This window comes from Vicia villosa, linkage group LG5 (genome assembly GCF_029867415.1).
Source record: "Vicia villosa cultivar HV-30 ecotype Madison, WI linkage group LG5, Vvil1.0, whole genome shotgun sequence".
NCBI lineage: Eukaryota > Viridiplantae > Streptophyta > Magnoliopsida > Fabales > Fabaceae > Vicia > Vicia villosa.
In genome coordinates, this window is record NC_081184.1 from 163,751,176 (window position 1) to 163,774,918 (window position 23,743).

At 30.2% G+C, this 23,743-nt stretch overlaps 1 protein-coding gene across 1 annotated transcript; it reads right to left on the reverse strand.

Moving 5' to 3' along the window:
- Nucleotides 1-286: 286 nt before the first annotated feature.
- LOC131605925 (protein MAIN-LIKE 1-like) lies at nt 287-1,942 on the reverse strand. The gene is made up of 3 exons (XM_058878213.1): nt 1,937-1,942; nt 1,038-1,769; nt 287-367 (listed from the first exon to the last, which is right to left on the reverse strand). The coding sequence occupies exons 1-3, from the start codon at nt 1,940-1,942 to the stop codon at nt 287-289; spliced, it is 819 nt and encodes a 272-aa protein (XP_058734196.1).
- Nucleotides 1,943-23,743: the final 21,801 nt, after the last annotated feature.

Below are 23,743 nucleotides of genomic sequence, written 5' to 3' on the forward strand. Positions count from 1 at the left end.
AAAATATTATATTTTTGTGGTGAAATATTTGTGTTCCTTCTAATTATTTTTTTCAAATTCCATTGAAGTGGCTCATTTAGTTAGTGATTAAAAAGCTCCAAATTCCCTCCAAAACTTATTACACTTGTAGGATAAGATTAACAGGTCATTAGGCCAACTAATTCCAACAAACCATGATGACTTCTCTTTAGCACCTTAACAACAATGTTTAGTCCTCTAATTCCCACTTGCATTATCATTAACTTTTTTCTTTTCCTTATTTAGTTATCACTACTCATGAGTATCATTAAGTCAATTTGGTAATTTCTACTTTAAAGAGCATGTTGCAATTGATTCCAAAACCTTTAATCTCAGCACCAGAAATTGCCTGCCATTAAGTTAAAAAGTTAAAATTAAAATTGGAGCATACCATGGTGCATTGCAATATGCTTGTCAGATATTGTCTATGCCTTATGACAAATATTGACAAAGGCAAAAAAAATAAGAAAAAAAGATTAGGAGACAATAATCTTCAAGTTGGTCATATATACATGTGCAAATTAGTTTTGCTTTGTCACTACTATCTTTCCAAGAATTTCCCTTACAATTGACATGTGAGAGCACGTTGATTTAGTGATGTAGACATAAAAATATTTACTTGCTATTTTTTCAAGAACAAAAAATGAAAATGGAAATAAAAAAAGATAAATATATGAAAAAAAGGGTGGATGGAAGGCTGAAAAATGACTATGTATATGCACTTTCTTCTTTTTTCGTGTCTTCCTCTTTTCTTCTTTTCGGATATTGCAACCCTAATAATTGTTTCATACTTTTCTCATATGATGTTATGCCAAAATAATAATTACTTAAAGTATACATGTTTATGGAAAATGCTAACAAGTGCCCCAAGGGCACTCTTTAATAGCTTTAAAAAGTAAGTTTTTCTTGGAAATATGCGTAATTAATGCTAGAGTGTGACACGCTGTGGAACCACTCCAGATATCCATCCTCGCACTGCCCAGGCTCCTGAACCTCAACTAATGTATTAATGATCTCACGGGGGAGCTGATGCTGTTACTCTGAAACCATCGATCAATGCCACCAGCTGGAGCCTCTGGGACCGAACGTGAGATGCCCTGTATGTAACCAGCAAGCTGTCTGGTGTAAGGACGAGATGCATCATCAAGTGTCGTGTACAACATCGTCAATGTCGCCACTCCCCAAGCCCAACATGGGGTGTCAAGGGCGTTGAATAGAGAAATGTATCGAACATCTATATAAACTCCAGACTTGTCCGCAAAGAGAGTACATGCCACTAGATGTAGCATGTAGGCCCTAGCGGCAACCTGGTACCGCTCTGCATCCACAAGCACCTGATAAGTAGTACTCAACCAAGACATCCTAAGTTGAAAGCCCCGAGTCTCACCAAATTCACGTAGCACACCCACCTCATCAACCTCCAAAGCATCCATAATCATGCCCAACGCCGCCACATGGTCCCTATAAACTGGTGTGAAAAATATACCAACAATCGGAATGTGAAAGAGGGCATCCGCATCATCTAAAGTCACTATCATCTCCCCAAATAGAATATGGAAGGAGGATGTCTTCAGGTGCCACTTCTCAACAAAAGCTGATAACAGGGAGGCGTCCAGCATCGTCAAGGAGCATCTAACAAAGCCCATCAAATGGAAATCCTCAACTATCCTCCTCACCTGCTCAGGCATCTGACTCTCAGAAAAGTTCTTTAACTCCGACCTGTGAGAAGCGACTTTCAACACTGAACGCCCCTGTAACAAAATAATACAATTAAAACAAATTAGTATACATCAAATCGCGTAATAAACATAAAAAATAAGCATTTAAACGAGACCAATATTACATATGTCGCCCTTCAATATCCTATAAGCGACATGGCCCGTTGACATAGACCTGTCATGAGGTCCTCTAGGAAAACCTCCATCAGTGTGTACTGATGGCTCCGTAGATGCATGAGTGGTGGTGTCTGTATCCTGAACCACCTGCTCTTGAACCACCAGAACCACCGACTCCTCAACAACGGGCTCCTAAACTACCCACTCTTGAACCACCTGCTCTTGAACCACCGGCTCCTCAACTACCTGCTCTTGAGCCACCGGCTACTCAACTACATGCTCCTCCACAGCAAGAAGCTCTACCAGTCCGGTGACGAGATGCGCAAAATCGCGTCACCTCCTGCTGCCCAGCCTTCCGTTTCAAGTTAAAATCGGTCGTAGAAAGGCCTCCAGCATGTAGCCCATAGGCATGCGCCTCATCAGCAGCTCGAGCAACCGCACCGGCTCAATCAATGGTCTTTCCCGCAATAGAACCGTCCATGCCTCTGGTCCTCACTGCAAAATTTAAAAATATAAGAAAAATAACTTCTTTTTTAAAAAAATGAAATACTGAAAATTTCAAAATTTTCGGTATGATAATACGCACTGGAAATTTCAAATTTTCCAGTAATATTGGTAAATGATATTACTGGGAATTTTGAAATTTCCGATACAATATACCAGAAATTTCACAAAATATACCGGAAATTTCAAAATTTCCAGTATTATCATTTATCAATATTATCAAAAAATTTGAATTTTTCAGCACATATTAACATACCGGAAATTTTAAAATTTCCGATTCTTCCCATAAATTTGTAAAAATGTGATAATAAAAATTAATTAAACAATTTAGTTTTTTCATAAATTTGGAGGAGGTGACATGTATAGATAAATTTTCATGCAACCTGCTTTATACTATATATAGTACGGTATTAGTACAGTGTCCTTTTATTTATTTATTTACCAACGACACAAACAAAACACAAAATAAATTAAATAGTAAAAGCAATGAAATACTGACAATATGTAAGGCATGGCTAGCTAGAAAGAAGAGCTACCTCTGTAACTGTTAAACAGCTTGCATAACCTATTCAATTCTATTAAAATGAAGTTATGATCTGTAACTGTAATGTAGTACCATAGTATAGTTTTAAAATTAAATATTTTTGTTTTATTTTACTATTTATATGTATGTACTGCTTGTAGACAGGGTAGGTAGAAAGCAGTGTATCTGTGTATGTATGTGTATGTAGAAATTTCATATGATGGCTTTACAACAAATTAAGTGCTTATTACTTAATTTGTGGAATGTGGGGTGGCTTTGCTTCTTAACCACGTTTTCATTAAGCAGAATATTGTTACTTTTTTCACACGTTTTGTTTAGTGGGACTTACCCCGTGAAAAATTAGGAATCTTTTCCTTTGAGCTAGAGTGGATCTAATTGATCAATTAATTAGTTAGGAGAACTTATATTGTTTAATGTATAAGCTGATTTCTTTCCAACACATATTCTTCCAGCAGCCATATGCTAGATTATAGGCACTTTCTTATATTACACCATTGGTATATAGATTTACCAATGTATACTTCGAAAATATCGACCCAAGAAAAAGTTATTACTCTATATAATTAGAGATAAGTGATGTAGTGATGAATTAGAGTTTAAATATAATGGATTAAATTTTTGATGTAGTGAATTGAATTTTCGGTGCAGTGAAAGTGAAAAGAAGAGAAATTTATAAAGTTAGCATTCTAACGTTTAAGTCAACTAATAAAACTAAATAATGAACAAGTTTGGGTTTAAAATGTACCTGAAGATCTTTCGTGAAATACATTATATTAAGGAGGCAGTTGAAAACAACTCACATTCTTTGTTGCAGAATGCAGGAGTTTGTTAGATCATATCTAACAATAGATAGTCGCGCCTGTAGAGTGGATCGAATATGAGTATAATAATTATAGGTTCACTAAACCCTCAACCATTCCATAAATATGTTTTTGAATGAATAATTAGGTCTATTTATAATTGAACATATGGTTGGGCCTGAAGAAAAATGTATCTACTATTTGACATGTGCTAATATTTGACATCAACACGACACTCACACATATGTTCTCTGTAATAAATTATACAAGTAAATGTTGTTTGTATATTCATTGAATAATTGATGTATATGGTCTATATATAGACTAGATACATTAATTATTCAATGAATATAAAAACAAAATTTACTTGTAATTTCTTACAGAGAGAGTATATTATTGACATTAATATGTTAATTGATGAGTCATCATGAATGAGAAGCATTCACATTGAGTGAAAGGTCTAAGACTCGCCCAAACAAGTGACATATACTACATATTCATCCAAATTTTTAAAGTGATAGGTGTATGAGTCATCTCGTTTATAAAGTGTTTAACTCCAACTTTTTCAAACAATGTAGGACTTACACAACTCACATTTGTTTCTCAACAATCTCTCCCGCAAACGTGAATCCATCAACTATGTTTTCCATCAAGCAGAAGCTCTTTCCTCCACATACTTATACCGCCGTTGACAAACACCTTTACCTTGTCATGAACACTTTAATAGGACACACTGTCTTGACCACCACCATGTCAGAAAGACTTATGATACCAAGAATCGCTCATTTATTAAACTATACGCTAATATCACTGATGAGTTATCATGGAGAAGAAACATTCACATTGGGTCAAATATTAACTTAAAGATCAAAGACTCACCCGAACAAGTGAGAAAGACATTACATGTTCATCCAAAATTTTAAAATAATATGTATATGGATATTCTCACTTATAAAATATTCACAATTACTTATTATTTTGACATGCACAAAACACCGACACCTATATTATTGGTATTAATGTGTTAATATCATGGTTATATCGGGTTGTTAGTATATCCTAATTGTGAGACTTTGAAGAAGAAGTTTCAATAGGTTGAGAGTTGAATCTCTTCCGCTAACAATTAGTGCATCTTTTTAATAAACCGACCACTAATGTTAGGCAATTAAAAAAAACACTCTTATTAATTAGTTTATTTAAGTGCTAATCTAATAATTGGTTGAAAATAATTTATGTCTATGGTGTTTCCCTCTTTCGGCTGTTTAATGCTTATTTAGCAATGCTTTATATCCCCATAAACGCATACATTTTATGATAACATTTTTTGACGCGTTTTAATGAACAATGCATGAATTAGGTAGAAAAAGAACTCGTATATATGGATATGTACTAGCACTTCTTTCTGATGAGTAACAAGACTCTAGGGACGTAATTGGTTGTGAGAAAGAAATAGAAGAGTGAAAAATATAAGAAATTGTGTGAAAAGAGGAGAAGAAGAAAGAAATTAAAAGAGAAATAAATAAATAAATAAAAAAAGATGACACTATTTTTTAAAAGACTATCCTTGAATTAAAATCAGTAGTTTATATTTAATCTGACTAATAATTTATTTTAAAATAAGAAAAACTTAATTTGTTAAATTTATCATGCATATTCCATAACAAAAATATTCATTAATAAAAAATTACCATGACAGTAGTAAAATTGGATGACGCAAATTCCAATTTTTAGAAGTACTATCTAACTCATTTTTTTTATATATATAAATTTGTAAAATATCATATTTGCACAAATAAATTTATTTGATATTATATAAAATATATTTAGACACGTATAAATTTGAGATAAGTGACTTAATTATAAATGGTTAATGATCATATAAGTTCATTTGTATTAAATAATTATATAAAAAAATTCGTAAGATGGAGTTTTTTTTTAACATTTAAAATAAAAAAATGTCTCACATAAATATAATTGATTAAAATAAAATAGATATTGTGCTCATGATAATGACCCGTGAGATAAAAAGGTATTTGATGAGATATAAAATGTATTTAAGTATAAATGCAAAATTTAAAATAATTTATTTAATTTTAAAATAAACAATAGTTATATAAAATTAATTGTATTAAAAAATCATACAAAAAGGAAAAAAAGGAACCATGAGATAGAGAAAGAAAATATAAAAATAAGAATTTTGTCTCTCAAATTAAGGCAATGATTGATTAAAATAAAATAGATATTGTGGTGACAGTGACTCGGGAGAAAAATAAATTTTTAATTTTATTAAAATTAAAAAATATAATATTAATATTTTTAGTGATAATAAATAAATAGAAGAAAAAAACTAAAATGAAAGTGTGAAAAAGAAATGTGAGAGAGGTTTGAAATTTTAATTAAGAGAGAATGTATGTGTAATATTTAATTGTGATTAAATTTGGTGAACATTGAAAAATGAATGTCATATGTCTTGTTGTAATAGAAGATGAGAATGAAAAAAATAAACATTATTTGATTACCTAAATGTCATTTTCTCAGTGTAAAAAATTTGTGGTGAAAAGACAATTTAGAGAGTTCATGCAATTAATTTTTAATAGATAAATTATAAATTATGAAATAACTTACGTAATCAATTGTATAAGAGACATTTTACTCATATTTGTTAATTTTTTGCTAATTATTTTCCTTTTTTCTTACTTCATAAGAGAAATCAAAATCACAAAGGTCCCATCATTTATTCTTCTCCCTCTACACTTTCTCCTTACCAAACAAAAAAAAACTCCCCAACTCCTCATCTCTTTAGCTCTTCTCTATCTCTTTCATTTTTTTCTCTCAACTCAATCAAAGTGTTATGATTTGTTTAAGGGTTTGAAGAAGAGGAAAATAGAGGGTTTTGAAAAAAAAGTTTCACTTAAAAAATTATTGATCGTGAACGGTAGCTCTGATCTCCTTTACGGTAGTGTCGGGGGAATAATTAATGAAAGATGGATAATTGTTGATTTTGAACGGTGCTCCGATCTCCTTTACGGTGACGCTAGATGGACCTGTATGATTAGCACTCCAAAGTCCAAGTTAGTGCAAAATTCAAGACGGATAAAGTGAAATTGGAGATTGCGTACCTTCTCATAATGTATGAATTGTTTTTATAAGTTGGGTCAAATAGAGTGAACTTTCAATGGGTTAGGTCTTGGTTAATTAAACCTTTGATCGGTCCAGAATAGTAACAAAACCACATTCAAAGAAAATATGGACATTGGTTTCAGATTGACAGTTGCATAGATTACAAGAATATGCCATTGAGAAGCCCATAACTTGAAGCATGTCAGTAGTTAGAACCTTTTCATGCATTAGCCTCCGCACAACCATAAACTTAGAAGGAGGGATGTCCACCACCTATATAACTTTGGCCTAGTCAAGCACTTGCAATGGAGAAGATTTGAATAAATATGCTTCCTTAATTGTTAAGTCACGTGATATAGATTTCTGCCATGCCTTGTACATCGGGCAAGGGTGTTACCATAATCCTATGAATTAAGAAAGGGAATATGTTATGACAGTTGGGAGGGAAAGTCCACTAGTTTTTATGGATAAATTATGCCAGTGAAGAGTTAACATCTATGGAATGAGCTTCAAGTATATAGATACTCGAATCTTGAATTAAGGGATCACCACACCAAGAATACATCCAAAATTTGATAGAGATTCCATTTCTAAGTAACCATATGGTTTGATTCAAAAGTAGATTAAATTCAAGTATGCGACTATACCACACATATGACAATATATGATAATACTGGTGTGGTTGGTTGCCTTATTTTTATTGTATATGCTAAGTTGAGATATCTTAAATCTATTATTAAGTAATAAAGCAAAGAGTAATTAGACAACACCTATGTTGAAGTCGCTCAAGCTACTGATGAAGTTAACATGAAATAAAGTTTGATTAATGACGCAGGTTACAATAATGATCTTGGATTAGATAAAAAATGTTCAACTTCTTTTAGATAAGACAATGCATATGCAAACCAGTTTTGGAGGAATAGTGTAAAAAATAAATGAACTAAGGATGGAGATAGAAATACAAAGTTTTTTTTATAACACATTTAAATTGAAATATGCTAGTAGCAAAATTATTAAACTGAAGTATGGGAATAGTTTTTCTGGCAGAAGGAAATGAAATAGATAATATATATTAACTTCTACAAAAAAAATTGTTTAATTAAGAAAATAATTGTAGTTATGCCTATCTGGTGGAGAGAACTATTCCATAACTCAATCTAAACAAACCCTAAGTTTCAAGTAATATCTAAAAATAATCAATTTATAAATAAATTTTTAAACAATTTTGTATCAATGATAAGTTTTCAAAAAAAAAAAAAACAGAGAGTGTGTTAGAGTAAAAAGGAGGGTGTTTATAATCATTCAAAAAAATGTATGCTGACGGGTAAATTATTGGGCCGGCTATATTGCTACACCTGTAGCCCATAATCTTATTCATGGATTTACAATTTGGTGTAATTTTATTGGGACCCCCACCCCACATCTTGAATAAACTCTTAAGGAAAAATTATTGATTTAATTTTCACATTTTAAATTTTAAAGAAAATTTATTAATTTAATTTTCACATTTTTCTGTGTATTTATATATGCTATGTTGCAATTGTAACTAAATGTAAACTTTTTGATGATTTTTTTGTATGATTACCTTAACTATGTTTAATCATAACTAATTTTTTTTGTATGATCAGCTTAACTATGTTTTAAAATCATTTCACATATATATATATATATATATATATATATATATATATATATATATATATATATATATATATATATATATATATATATATATATATATATATATATATATATATATATATATATATATATATATATATATATATATTTTAAATTCTGCTTATTTATGTGAAAATATTGAAGTTGAATTGATTGAAAACACTAAAGTTCGATTATTCATTGAAACGATATTTGATAATACTTTATTTATTTTATGACCATATTATCAATTGTCAAAACTACTTTATGTGCAAAGTGATGAGTTCATATTCTATCAAAAGAAAAAGGTGATGAGTTCATAACAACAAGAAAAAGAATAACATTGAAATTTTAGTCAAATGTCAAAACTACTTTAGATGCTAACCAAGTAAATAATTGATACTATACCCTACCATTTTGATGTTTTTTTTATTACATAATTTTGTATAATTATTCTATTGTTTTAAGGAATTTTTTCATTACCCTTAATCGTAATTACAATTTCTAAACGTAGATTTTATGAAAGGATTGTAGTAATATTTTTCTAACCTTAATATTAAAGACTCATTATTATAATAAAAATATATAATGGGTGGATATGAGATAATGGGAAATTATAATAAAAATATATAATGGGTGGATATGGAATAATGGGAAATGAGTCCCTGTAAAATAATTATTCTTTTAATTGGATGTAGTAATATTTTTTTAACCATCTATCAATTTGATTTATTTGTGATATTCTTTTAAAAAAATAATATATTAACTTCCATTACAAACATTATTAAAATATAATTAATATTATTAAAATTGTATTTTACCAAAATATTTTAATATTATATTTTGCGGTTTATATTATAACATATATATAGATTGTTGTATAAATATTCATGGTGAAAAATTAAAGGACCCAATAGAGGTAGGTTTTAGTTGTAGGTAGTAATAATTAAACATCATTTTTATTTAGAGAGTTTAAAGAAAATGTCATTGAGAATATGTAGTTTTAGGTGAGTAATAATTAGTTGTCTTTTTTAACATTACAAAAAAGATTTTGTATAGAATTAAAAATTAAAAATTAAATGCATATAAAATCTTTCAATACGCATTATTGTATCTTCCACCTTGAAAATAGTTGAGATTAATTCTAATTTATATTCATTCCTTTAATATCCATAAAAAATTGATTAAATTAATTCTAATTTATATTCATTCCATTAAATATATCAAATACAAAAAAAGAGTTGGTATTGACCATTTTTCTATGAAACACAAAATTGTTATTCTTTGTATATTTTATAGTAGATTTATTAACTATTTTTAATTGTATGTTCATGTAGGAGAATGTGAATATCGTCTGTCCATCATTCAATTAATATTATTATTATTATTATTATTATTATTATTATTATTAATGAAATATATTTTAAAAAAATCAAAATCAAAGGGAAGAATTCAATTAATATTATTATTATTATTATTATTAATGAAATATATTTTTAAAAAATCAAAATCAAAGGGAAGAAATTTAAAATGGAGATTCTATAGTGAGTGGATCATCTAAAATTTAAATTTAAATTTAATATATAATAATAATTCCTAATTAATAGGTTCCAAAATACAATCATTACCAATACAATAAATATTCGCCTATTTAGTATCTATTTTATTGTAAATTAGTCTCAATATATATTTCAACCTTTAAAAATGGAAAGTGTTGGTCTAAAAATAATAATTTATGTTCTAATAATACAAGATTATGAAGAAAATTATAACTTATTTTTTATTTGATAAATATTCTATTTTTGCTATTGGATTTGCAATTTGAATTAAATATTTTTGTTGTTTTTATTCCATTACATTATAATTTTATAGGCAACAATAATTTTCTTCTATAAAAAATTGTTTCAATCAATTAAGTATGATTTCTTTTATAAATTTTTTAAATAAAAATATCATATACCTGATAAAAAATGATATATATTATTATTACATGATACAAATAAAAATAAAATTGACATGAAAAATGTTAGCATTTATTTATGATAAGATGTTAATATTTATTCTAAAAGTTGACACATATATTTGTTTTTATTAAAAAACATGAGAAAATTATGATTGATGAATAAACAATTTTTTTTATGAAAGACACAAATTTATTTCTTTTTTATATTTAAAACAAAAGGCCAAGATATCAACTATTATATATTTATTTACTATTTATAAAAATATTATATATAAGTAGTGTACATCCTCATATTTAATTCTTTAAAAAAACTTTTAATATATTTAATTGGAAAAAAATTGGTACATGAATTTCACGGGAGAGTTTAAAATTGGGATTGCAATTTTTTCACGTAAAATTTCAAAAGGAATGATAAGATTTCACGGGAGAGTTTCACTACGATTCTCTCCTATAAAAATTAAATATATGATTCACTGAAGTTCAATGGAGAGTTAAAAAAGGATTAGGATTTGATTTAATTCATAAATTAAATATGATTTTTCAATTTATTTATTTCAATCTAAATAAAAAATTAACTACACACAAATAATTATAAAATGCATTAAATATACTTTCTTTGTTTTTCATGAAAAACACAATTTTAGTGCTAATAAGAATTCATCTTTAATTTTTCTTAACCATCATTAATTACAGTTTCAAATGATAACGAATAAAATATGTAGTATAAATTAGACAAGCATACTGTATATATAAATTTCCAATTAAATTATTACCATATTTATTATGTATGTTTCAAATAATTCAAGCATGCTTCATTTCTTTTTCCAATTTAATTATTTTGATTCTCAATGTTAATTGTAGCTAACAAGTCTTAAATGCATTATTTTTTAACAGAAAGGTCGCACGTGAAAAAAAGAGAGTCACAAACACCGCTTTTGAACCACAGTCATTTCTAATTTCTTCCGCACAATGTTATTTATTACTTTAAATATTAATCCTATTTAATTATATTTGACCTAAAGTCTTTTCCCAAACCCTATTATACTTCCAACAATTTTTCTCGGTTAAAGAAATTAACATATTGGAAACAGAAAATTAACCTTTTGAATTTCCACTCTATTCATTCATCAAATTTTTGTTTCGATTTATAGTAGATTTATGATTCACACCAACCCCTACGTTTGGCTAAAAAAAATCACACGATTAACTTTTTTTTTTTGTTTTCCAATCCTAATTTATTTAATAAAATATTAAATAGTTTTATTTTATTTTATCGCAATCCTTTGTCATTGATTAAACTGAACCTGTTAGACAAAAAAAAAGATTGATCTGATATACCAATAGATGTAGATTTTAGTTGTAGTAGGTTTTAGTTGTAGGTGGTAATAATTAATAGTGTTTTTTAATTAGAAGTTTGAAGAAAATGTCATTGGGAATATGTAGTTTTAGGTGATAATAATTAGTCTTCTTTTTTAACATTTGCAATTATTAATATTTTTTAAGAAATAATTGATCTACTATTATAATAACTACTATCATAATAAGAAAATCGATGTCTACCAAAATTAATTTCATGTCCAAGTTTAAACAAATATTTTAATCCGATTTGCATGCCTTCAATTGTCGTTTTTCATCATCAACTCATATTAGCATCATCAACTCATATTAGCATGCCTTATGTCTTTAATATTTGACAATATCTAAAAACAATCATTATTTCTTTTGCATGCTACAAGTTTTCAAATCAATTCCAATATCTAAAATTCATATAACTCTCTACCTTCCATACAATATCAACAAATATATAGTACCTTCACATAATTCAAATTCAAATAGAGGAATCAGTATAAAATAATTGTAAATAAACATACAAAAAAGATTTTGTATAGAATTAAAAATTAAAAATTAAACGCATATAACACCTTTCAATGCGCATTATTGTATCTTTCTCATTGAAAATAGTTGACATTAATTCTAATTTATATTCATTTCTTTAATATCTATAAAAAAAAATATTTGACATTAATTCTAATTTATATTCATTTCATAAAATATATCAAATATAAAGAAAAAGTTGGTATATATATAAATCTTTTTCTGTCAAGATTATAAATAAAATTATAAGTTATTTTTTATTTAATAACTTATTTATTTTTGTTATTGGATATGCAATTTGAATTAAATATTTTTGCTGTTTTTATTCCACTACATTAGTATTTTTGATTCGGTATGAGTAGCTAACACAAATATGAGAAATTAACGACATATTTGTGATAAGTAACATTAATATTAATAATATACATCTTTTGTACAAATTTTTATTTGGTAAATCAAATTAAATATATATTTAAAGTTAAATCTCATAATGTGTTGCATTGAATTATAATATGTCATTTCATTATTTTTTGTTTCTTGACTTATATAGATGTTATAATTTTTTTTGCAATTTTTTATTTTGATAATTTAAATTTGCAATTTGAATCATGCTCATAAAAAGGCGGGTAGACATACTAGGGGTGAGAGCCCATAAAAATCGTTGATAATGTGCGTCTGCGAAAAAAAAAGGCGGGTAGACATACTAGGGGTGAGAGCCCATAAAAATTGTTGATAATGATAGTACATAATAACTACATTATCTCAATATTTATTTATTTTTTTACTTTTATCAAGAACTATATTTTTTCAGACTTTAAATTGTGATCAACAATAATAATTAATTATCTCTACAAATTGATAATGTAAACAACTACAAATTGATAAATTAAATTAATATTGATATGATAATCATCATTGAAGAAATTATTTCGCTTAATTAATATATATTTTAATATAATTTTTTAACCATAACCATATTATATTTATTTAATATTTATACCGACTTTACGTGACCCGTGCGGGCGCACGGGTCCTTTACTAGTTCTATCAAAAGAAAAAGGTGATGAGTTCATAACAACAAGAAAAAGAATAACATTGAAATTTTAGTCAAATGTCAAAACTACTTTAGATGCTAACCAACTAAATGTCCATGCTCCAACGAACTATCAGAAAATCCTTCTAGTTCCATCTCTTTATTGCCCTTGCTTGATGGGAACAACATGCTATACTACTTAGTAACCTTTAGATACCTTAAAATTCTCTTTGCTTATATTAAGTGAGATGTCTTTGAATTCATAACACTACGTAATTGACATGTCTTGTATTGCACACAGATCTAAAGCTTCTCATAACCTACTTAAACAAGTATTACAACAAATAAAAAAAACATCTTTTATCTTGGTTGAACAAGGAGTTTTGAATGAAGCTTCTAATCGGAGGACAAGGCAGTTGACACGCTTTTGCACACTGTTGAAGACACTTTTCATTCCAATTATTAATTTTAATTTGGTACTAATATTTTGTTCTTACATAGCTCTTATTCGCTTTTCAAGAATGGATCATTTCCCATTTCCACTGCATTCATGATTTCTACATTGATGAGGAGTATCGTGAAAAGTTACTGCAGACTGTCATGTATATCTTGCAAGGAGGGAATTATGTTGTGCCGCCGTTCAGGGTGTATCTTGACCGACTGTTCTTGATGACATCAACCGGGTGCCTTACGAGGATCACAGAGAAATGGTCCCTTCAATCCCATCTCATTATACGGAAGGTGGCTGGCATGTGGGAGTAAAATTATGGTTATGTATCTTCCTGAGCGGTGTATGCGCCAGTTTGGCTATGTGTAAACCATCCCCAGATCTCCCTTTTCAGGATGCTCCTAACACCATTGTCTGTCTGGATCTCGATGGCATCTTTCAGGATTAAGAGCATCATAAGGTTCTAAAGAGTATCGGATGATGCGAGCATCGAGAAGTTGACATTGTATGGAGTGATATGTGACATGGTTGTACACAGTGTCACACTCAATCATAACACCAGACTTGGGGTGGCAAACGGGCATGCCCGCCCCGTTTAAGCCCGCCCCGCAAAAGCCCACGAAAAAATGGGGCGGGCTTTTTTAAGAGTGCGCGTCTAAAACCTTTCCCCGCCCCGCAAAAAAGTGAGGGCGGGGCGGGGAAAGCCCGCGGGCATTCGACTTTTTAGGCCAAAAAATAGTAAAATTCTATAAAAAACAAATGCCCGCAAAAGCCCACAAAAAACGGGGCGGGGCGGGGCGGGCACATTAAAGAGAGCGGACCTAAAACCTTGCCCCGCCCCGCGAAAAAGTGCGAGTAAAACGGGCTTTCCCCGCGTGCCGGGCCCGTTTTGCCACCCCTACACCAGACGTTCTTGGAAGTCCATCTATGTCAGCTCATAAGAAGATCTTGGAGAACTAGCAGACCCATGATGACCATGCCACTGATGTCTTGCCGATTTGTCAACATATACAGTTGATTGGGCAAGAAGCTTTGGACTTAGGGGTGATTGAGAGATGCGCTCCTGAAACAATGATCATCGTAAAAAGGAAGGTTAGGGAGACATTGAGTGTTGCAGGATACATGAGGCCGAGGAGGGTCCGGGGTTAGGATTAGGCATACACAGTAGGCTATGCCCTTTTTTATTTTATTTACCGATATATTAATTTTACATTCTGTACTTTCTGAACAACATTTGTATTGTTTTTTGCTATATGAGAACAATATTACCTACCTTCATTGTGATTTTTTATTGTTTTTCATTTGCATGTTTATTAACGACTTTACCAAATTACGGATCAAACCGACATTGATTCTTTTCAAAAAAATGTCAAAAACAATTATGTTTCTACCAACCATTTATGTCCAACCATGTTTTCGGATATGCATATCCAAAACGTCTTCGAGTGTTTTTGGAGATGTATATTCAAACCACTTTTTTTAAAATTCATTATGATGCGTTCGAAGATGCATCTCTGAAGAGTAATTTGAGATTTTCATATGTGTGGTTCACCCCATAAAGATGTATCAAGAAATTTTCCAATTGATTGATCTTTTTAGTATATGAAAAAGGTATTTAAAAGCTTGATTCCTTGGGCCATGTAGTTTCTATTAAACTAATTTAAATCCCTACCTGCATAGATGGTGGGCTTTTTCATTCAAAAACTAATTTATGCGATAGAGTACTGCTAGACTAGCTCATGAGGAGATCTTGAAAAATCAGCAGGCCACTAATGTTTTGCCAATTTGTCAGCGTATACAGTTAATTGGGCAAGAAACTTTGGACTTAGAGATGATTGAGAGAGGTGGTCCTGAATCGGTGGCCATCGTAGAAAGGATGGTTAGGGAGGCATCGAGTGCTGCGAGATACATGAGGCAGAGGAGGGGTCAGGGGGTTAGAATTAGGTATGCACAATAGGTTATGCCCTTTTTTTATTTGTCGATGTATTAATTTTACATTTCGTACTTTCAACAATATTTGTATTATTTTTTGCTATATCAAAATAATATTACCTACCTTCATTGTGATTTTATACTGTTTTCCATTTGCGTGTTTATTAACGGTTTAACCAAACTACGAATCAAATCGAATTTGATTCTTTTAAAAAAAAAAGTCAAATACAATCATGTTTCTACCAACCATTTTGTCCAGCCATGTTTTCGAATATGCATATCCGAAACGTTTTTGAGTGTTTTTGAAGATGCATATTCAAATTACTTTTTTTTTAAATTCATTATAGTACATTTAGAAATGTACATCTCAAAAGTAATTTAAAATTTTCAGAGGTGTAGTTCACCCCATAAGGGTGTGTTAAAAAATTTCCAAATTGATTGATCTTTATAACATATAGAAAAAGTATTTAAAAGCTTGACCCCTTGGGCCATATAGTTTTCGTTGGACTAGTTTAAATCTCTACCTGAAAATTATACCCTGTACCCCTACGTTTATCCCAATACCCCGACAATTTTTTAAAAATTTCAATTTTATCCTTTTTTACTTTTAATTTTTTTTTTTTTAATTTTTTCATTGTTACTGTTTGTACGGACGGTAAAGAGAGAAAGGAAGATTGTTACGTCGTCTGAACCGGATAACCAGACATGCAGTTTTCCGGTTTGTCTTTTTAAAACTTTCATCAACCGGATATCCCAGGGATGGGTATTCCGGTTTGTTTTATTTCAACTTTTACCAACCGGATATCCCATGTATGGGTATTCCGGTTTGTTAAATTTCAAGTTTTCCCAACCGGATATCCCCTTTGTGGGTATTCCGGTTCTTGTTTTTTTTTAATTTTTTCCTTTTTTTTTAAATTACTTTAATTTTAACTTTTTATTTTTTTTAATTATATATGAAACTAAATTAATTATATATATATATATATATATATATATATATATATATATATATATATATATATATATATATATATATATATATATATATATATATTTAGGTGTGGATCCTCCTTTGAAGAAATGCGATATTGTAACTCAAACATGTGTTGATACAACTGATGTTTTTGTAACTGGTCAAAAATTTGCTACAAGAGAAGAGGCGATAAGTTGGATTAAGGACGTTGGAATCAGGAATAAAGTAACAGTTATAATAGCTCGTTCAGATATCAAAACAGGCAAGCGAGGAAGAAGTGATAAATTAATATTTGGTTGTGATAGAGGTGGAAAATACAAAAAAACAGATAGCGAAACCCAAAGTGCTAGTAAGAGATGTGCTTGTCCTTTCAAAATTAGGTCAACACCGTCGAAAGATGGTTCTGGATGGAAGATCGATGTAAAATGCGGAGTACACAACCACGGCTTACCTGATAGATTTGAAGGTCATGCTTTCGTAAGTCGACTAAATACAGATGATAAGCAACATATTGTTGATTTGACAAAACGCCATGTTCCACCAAGACACATATTATTGTCATTGCAAGAGCGTGACCCGGAGAATGTCACTCGGATCACGCAAATATACAAACATAAGAGTAAGATACAAAAAGACATAAGGGGTCCTAGAATAGAAATGCAACAATTGCTCAAGTTGGTTGAAGAATCAGGTTATGTTTACTGGAGTAGGAAAAAGGATGAGTCAGAAGTTGTGAGAGATATTTTTTGGGCACATCCAGAATCAGTGAAGTTGTTGAATATGTTTCCTATTGTATTGATTATGGACTGCACATACAAGACAAACAAGTACAGGCAACCGTTGTTTGAAATAGTTGGTATGAGATCAACTAAATTAACATTTGCTGTTGCATTTGCCTATATGGAATCTGAGCAGACAGAGACTTTTTGTTGGGTATTGGATAAGTTGAAACAGTTGCTTATCAAGCAGGATAATTGTCCTCAAGTAATCTTGACTGATAGAGATCTTGCTGTAATGAAAGCCATTGAAACAATATTTCCAAAGACAGCTAATTTGCTTTGCCGATTTCACATCAACAAAAACGTGAAATCAAAGTGTAAGGAATATGTTGTGGATGATATGCGAGAAACAGTGGAGAAAATGTGGTTTGAACTGATAAAGGCTAGTGATGAGATGGAGTACCATCAACGGTTGAAACAACTTGAGGATGCATGTGTTGACTCCAAAGGTTTTATTGATTATGTGAATGACACGTGGTTGACACTGCACAGACATCGATTTGTCGAAGCATGGATCAATCAAGTGTTACATTTGGGCAACACAACAACAAATAGGTATGTTTATGTGATTTTATCGACATTGTTTCTTTATATTAATATTACAGATAATTAGTTGTTTTTTTTAATTTAAATGGTGGAGTCTGCGCATTGGAAACTTAAGCAAATGTTAGAGAATAGCTTAGGTGATTTATGCAAATGTTGGGAGGCTAGGAATGACAACATCAAGATACAAGTGGGCAACATTAGAGCTTCATTTCAGAAGAGTTTTTATGAAGTTGAGCATGCACATACTAGTCCTTTTTATTCAAATTTGCGTGGTTCAGTATCAAGAGCTGCATTGAGGCAGATTGCTGAAGAGTGGTTGAGGATTGACATGGTGGGTACCGATACGCAAAAGTGCGGATGTACTCATAGAAAAGTATATGGGTTACCATGTGCTTGTGAGTTAGGGAGATATACATTGAGTGGTGATGCGATACCAATTGAGGCTATTCATATTCATTGGAGGAAACTAAGTATGGAAGGAAATCAAGATATAGATGCAGATGATGGATCAGAAATAGACATGACAAATGCAATTGATGAAATTTGGAAAATGTGGAGGTCATTAGATGTTGTCGGAAAAAGAGCATTAAAAAGCAGAGTGTGTGAGATTGCTTATCCAACTACAACAAAGATGTGTCCACCGCCTGAAAAAAATTAAAACCAAAGGAGGGGTTAAGAAAAAAGGGAAGAGACCTGTGGGATATGATGTTTATCGTGATCCTTCAGGATATGAGTATGTTGATCAATCACATTTGAGTTCTCAAAAATCTTCAAAGAGGTTATATTCACAACTATCTCAAACCTCAAAAAATAGAGAATTTGATAAATACATTGTACAATTTCCAGATTACATCAGACCATTTATTGATGACATTGTTGATGTAATGGATGATGGAAATTGTGGTTTTAGAGCCATTGCATCTTTGCATGGTTATGGCACAGATGGATGGTCAATGGTTCGTCGGGATTTGGAGAAAGAGATTATAGGTCCTAGAAGCAAGTTGTATGAGGATTTATTTGGTCAACACCTTCCAACAGTGAGATCATCGTTGGTGATAGAAAATTTAGGTCAACAACCACCAAATAAATGGATGACGTTACCTGAGTTGGGCTATGTAATATATGTTAATATATAAGTACATGTAATTTAAAAAAACATTTAAGAAAATATTTACGTACCTCGCCCAACCATAAATGATATGCAACGTGCCTCTGATATCTAACCAATAATGATGTATCCGTAGGTCCTCCGGAAAATGCCGGATGCTGCGGATCAACCTCAGGAGCAGCTCCCTCGCCATCAGCCTCTCGACGTTGTCTTCCTCTTTGACGCATTCCGTCGATCGCACCTCCTCTTCTTCGAACCACTAAAAAACAAAAAATAAATTAGTTAACAATTAAATAAAATGATATTAAAAAAAAACAAAAAAAAAAACAAAAAAAAAAAGGAACCGGATACCCAAAGACTGGGTTATCCGGCTAAGGTCCAGAAGAACCGGAAATCCCCTTGTTGGGTTATCCGGCTGAGACAAAATGAACCGGAAACCCCATCAATGGGTTATCCGGCTATGTAAAAGAAAAAAAAATGAACCGGAAACCCCATAGCTGGGTTATCCGGCTGAGATATTTTTTAAAAAAACTTACTTTCTCCAAGTCTGCTGAACCGGAACTCTGATGGCTGGGTTATCCGGTTTTTGGCAAGAAAATTCCAAAACGTGAAAATGAGTGAAAAAGTGAAAATTTGGGTAATTTTAACTATTTATACAGGGGTAATTTTGTCCTAAATTTTTTTTGGTAGAGGTATTGGGATAAAAGCAGGGTACAGTCTACCTGCATAGATTGTGGGCTTCTTCATTCAAAAACTAATTTATGCAATAGATGCTATCTTTACTGGTGAGCTCCCTCCCCACTGTGCGAAAAATTTGCTTCATCACATGAAGACATCATTACACATCTCAGTTCCATACTAATATATAAAATTCATGTGCACCGAAAATGTATCATTACACATCTCAGTTCCATACTAATATATAAAATTTATATGCATCGAAAATGGATAAATATTTTACACTAGCTATTAATTTTTACTATCATATCTTTAAAAATATTTTACTTTTATTTGATTTATATTTATAAAATAACATTTATGTAAAGTTATGATGGGTTGACAATTAAGTTGTCTCTCACGCACATTAGATCCCACAACTATCATTCAAAGTGCAGCATATGTAAATTATTTGGAAAATTAGTATGATAGTTATTTGTGATGATGAAATGAAAAACAATAATTTTTATTTTGTTTACCTTTCACGAAAAGAAAAGCTGAGCATCAAAGAAAGAGAACAATGGGTTTTCTTTGCCAAGTTTTAACACAGCATGATTACTACACGCATACAGTTTACCTGGCTTAAATAATTATAGAGTAAATGATACTCGATTTGTTAGGTACTTAAATAATTATAGAGTAAATGAAGAAAATAAATAAATCTAAGTTTAATTAGTTAAATGAGTCAAGACCAATCCTTACATAATAATCGACGATAAAGATTTTACTAATCCTTATTATACATTATGGTTTTATTAAAACGGTTAAGTTATTTTCAATTTTAGTCCTTCCAAAATTTTGCTTTAAAGAATAGTTTCTTTAATATTTTTTATTCACGCTTTTGTACCTTTATACTAACTTCTTTAATAAATTGACGTGACACTGACATGTGGCAAAGTCAGCGTGACAAAGATGCTGACATGAATGTCACGTGATATTTTGTCTCTGTTTTATATTATTTATATAAATGATTTACAGTGACGGATATTCTGTTGCTAAATTCGCCGCTAACATGAACATTATACAGAAACCCAAAAACTGTAGTTAATCCCTAGTTAATTCAAACATATTATTCTTATGACCTAGACTTCATTATTTACATGATTTTTTTTAAGAAAGTTTATAACATTATAAGGATCTCTCTCACAAAAATTTAAATTTTTTGACTTGAGATGAATTAAATATGGATTTTTTTTACGAGCCAATTTTCTATAAAACGAAAAGGAGGAACACGTTAGCATATAATTGAATTTTAAGCTATTATTTTGCAAGACTTATATCATAACACATAAAAAGGATCTGCAAACTTTCATGACATTATGAATAAGTCTCGATTTATTTTGATCAAAACACATATAAATGTGTTTTTTTAATCAAGTGACAAATTGAGAAACTAAACCCTATTAATTGTAAGCAGACTGACATACTTTAATATTTTTACATTAGTGTATCAAATTATAAGTATCTCTTCCAAAAAAAAATAATTTTTTTTTTGGCAAGAGGTGAATTAAATATGAATTTTTTAAGTGACGGTTTTCCATGAAATGGAAACAACGCAATATTAGAATATGATTGAATGTTGAACTAATCTTTTGCAAAGAATTAGATAATAACACATAAAAATGATCTGCAAAGTTTCATGGCATTTCAAATAAATCTAGAGTTATTTAAATTTTTTGATTGAAACACATAAATGTGTTTTGATTAAAAAAATCAAAATAATTTGAGACTTATTCGAAATGCAATGAAAGTTTGCAGATATTTTATATATGTTATGAGATAAGTCCCTGCAAAATAATAGCTTAAAACCTAATCATATGCTAATTTTTTCATTGTTTCCATTTTATAGAAATTCGGTTTGTAAAAAATTCATATTTAATTCATCTCAAGTTAAAAAAAAAAAAATTGTGAGAGATTCTTATAATGTGATAAACTTCCTTACAAAAATCATGTAGAAAAATGAAGTTTAGGTCATAAGAATAATGTATTTGAATTAGCTACAAATTAACTACAGTTTCTGGATTTATGTATGATGTCATATTAGCGACGAAATATCCATCGTTGCAAATTAAATTTATATAAATAATATAAAATGAGGACAAAATGTCATGTGGCATCCATGTCGGCATCTTTGTCACGCTGACATTGAGTTAGTGTCACGTTCATTTTGTTAACGAGCGTTAGCAAGAGGGATTAGAAATGAGGAAGAAAATTTTTAGAAAAACTATTCTTTAAAGAAATTTTTTATTAGGACTAAAATTGAAAATGACTATATTTATGAAGATTGATAATATATTTAACCCTATTTAGTATTTCGTTATTTTTTTCCTTTTTTGTAAAAACACATATATGAATCAAATTGAGCTTATGGCCCATTTAATCTCAATTCAATGACCCATTTGTGTGGTAGCTTTATAAACACTTATGCATTTTTTTGTAGAAATCGATGTGGGACTTGAACTGCACTTGTTACTGGATATGCTCAATTTGAAAAAGCTAAGAAAACAGTTCGATGTCTATCTTCGGTAACAACGTCATCTTCATTTAAACAATGCAAGGAAACATCTAACATTGCTTCAAAAGTAGCACTAAAATTGCAGTATAAAAGCATTGCCTCAAAAGTAGCACTAAAATTGCAGTATAAAAACATTGCATCATGTTCTTCACACTGTTTGCAAAAAGAAAAGAAAATAAAAATATCCACCTATTAAGTATATGCACTTAGATGAATGAGATAAGTTTTCAATTGGCATTTTAATTCTTCTTTTATTTTCCATCTCAATGTTTAACTTTTTCTAATCTATTTGAAATATTTTGTATATCTACTAGTTTGACTTTACTTCATGATCAACATAGAATGACTCATTGTAAATGGATAGGTACCTAAACAGTCAAGAAAAATATGATGCAAAGTAGTATGGAACTGAGATAAAATCTACAAACTTGTTATTCACTATTAAATTGCAATGGCTTTTTAGTTGTTACTTGTTTATCCTTAGTTATTGTGTGTGTTAGTATAACTTCAAGTCCAAATCATTAAGGTTTGAGTTACTCTATCATTAACTTTGACTATTTTGTAGATTTCAAGTCCAATAAAGAGATTGATTCAGTTCTTGTGGTGAAGAAGGAAGACTATGATTTCTGCAACATCAACCATTCAAAACAAAAGATGGATGATGGAGATTTGAGTTTTAAGCTCAGTAACTCAAGTCTTAATTTCTTCATCGGTGACAATGTTTATCAATATAAACAAGGTTAAAAACTTATTGTTTTAGTCATGGCAGTTAGGCACCGTAACCCCTCCTACAGTGGTTGCAGTGCGGTCTCAGACTCTGTTGTCGTCACCTCTGATTCACAAGTCCGCATGGGATGCTTCAGACGCGTTCATCTTACTATTTTATTTGCTTTAGTTGTACACTTTCAACAAAGATTTGATAGTCGTTGCTTTCTTCCAAAGAGGTTCAGAGGAACTTCTGCATATGAGAAAGTACATGTTATTGGTAATGATGGTTTGTGATAGCTTAATATTGATTGGATTTGTAGAATGGATTTTATTTTAGAATTGGAAACAATTGTTACAATGGCAGAATGTAATGGCTAACAATGTTTTGTTTATTTGATTCATGATGCGGAATGTAATGGCTTGGATCTATTTGACTAATGCATCTTTTGTTGGACAAGTGCAGAATATATGCAGGATGGTTTTAAGTCCCACATCAAAAAATATTATCTAAATGGAAGAGCTTATAAACCTCTTCCACACAATACATTTCAAAACTTCATTTAATGGACTATATGAAATGATATTTGACCTTTAAGCTCCAAAGTAATATTTTAATAATAAATTTATAATATAATTTCATAAAAAAAATATTAATAGAAATAATTT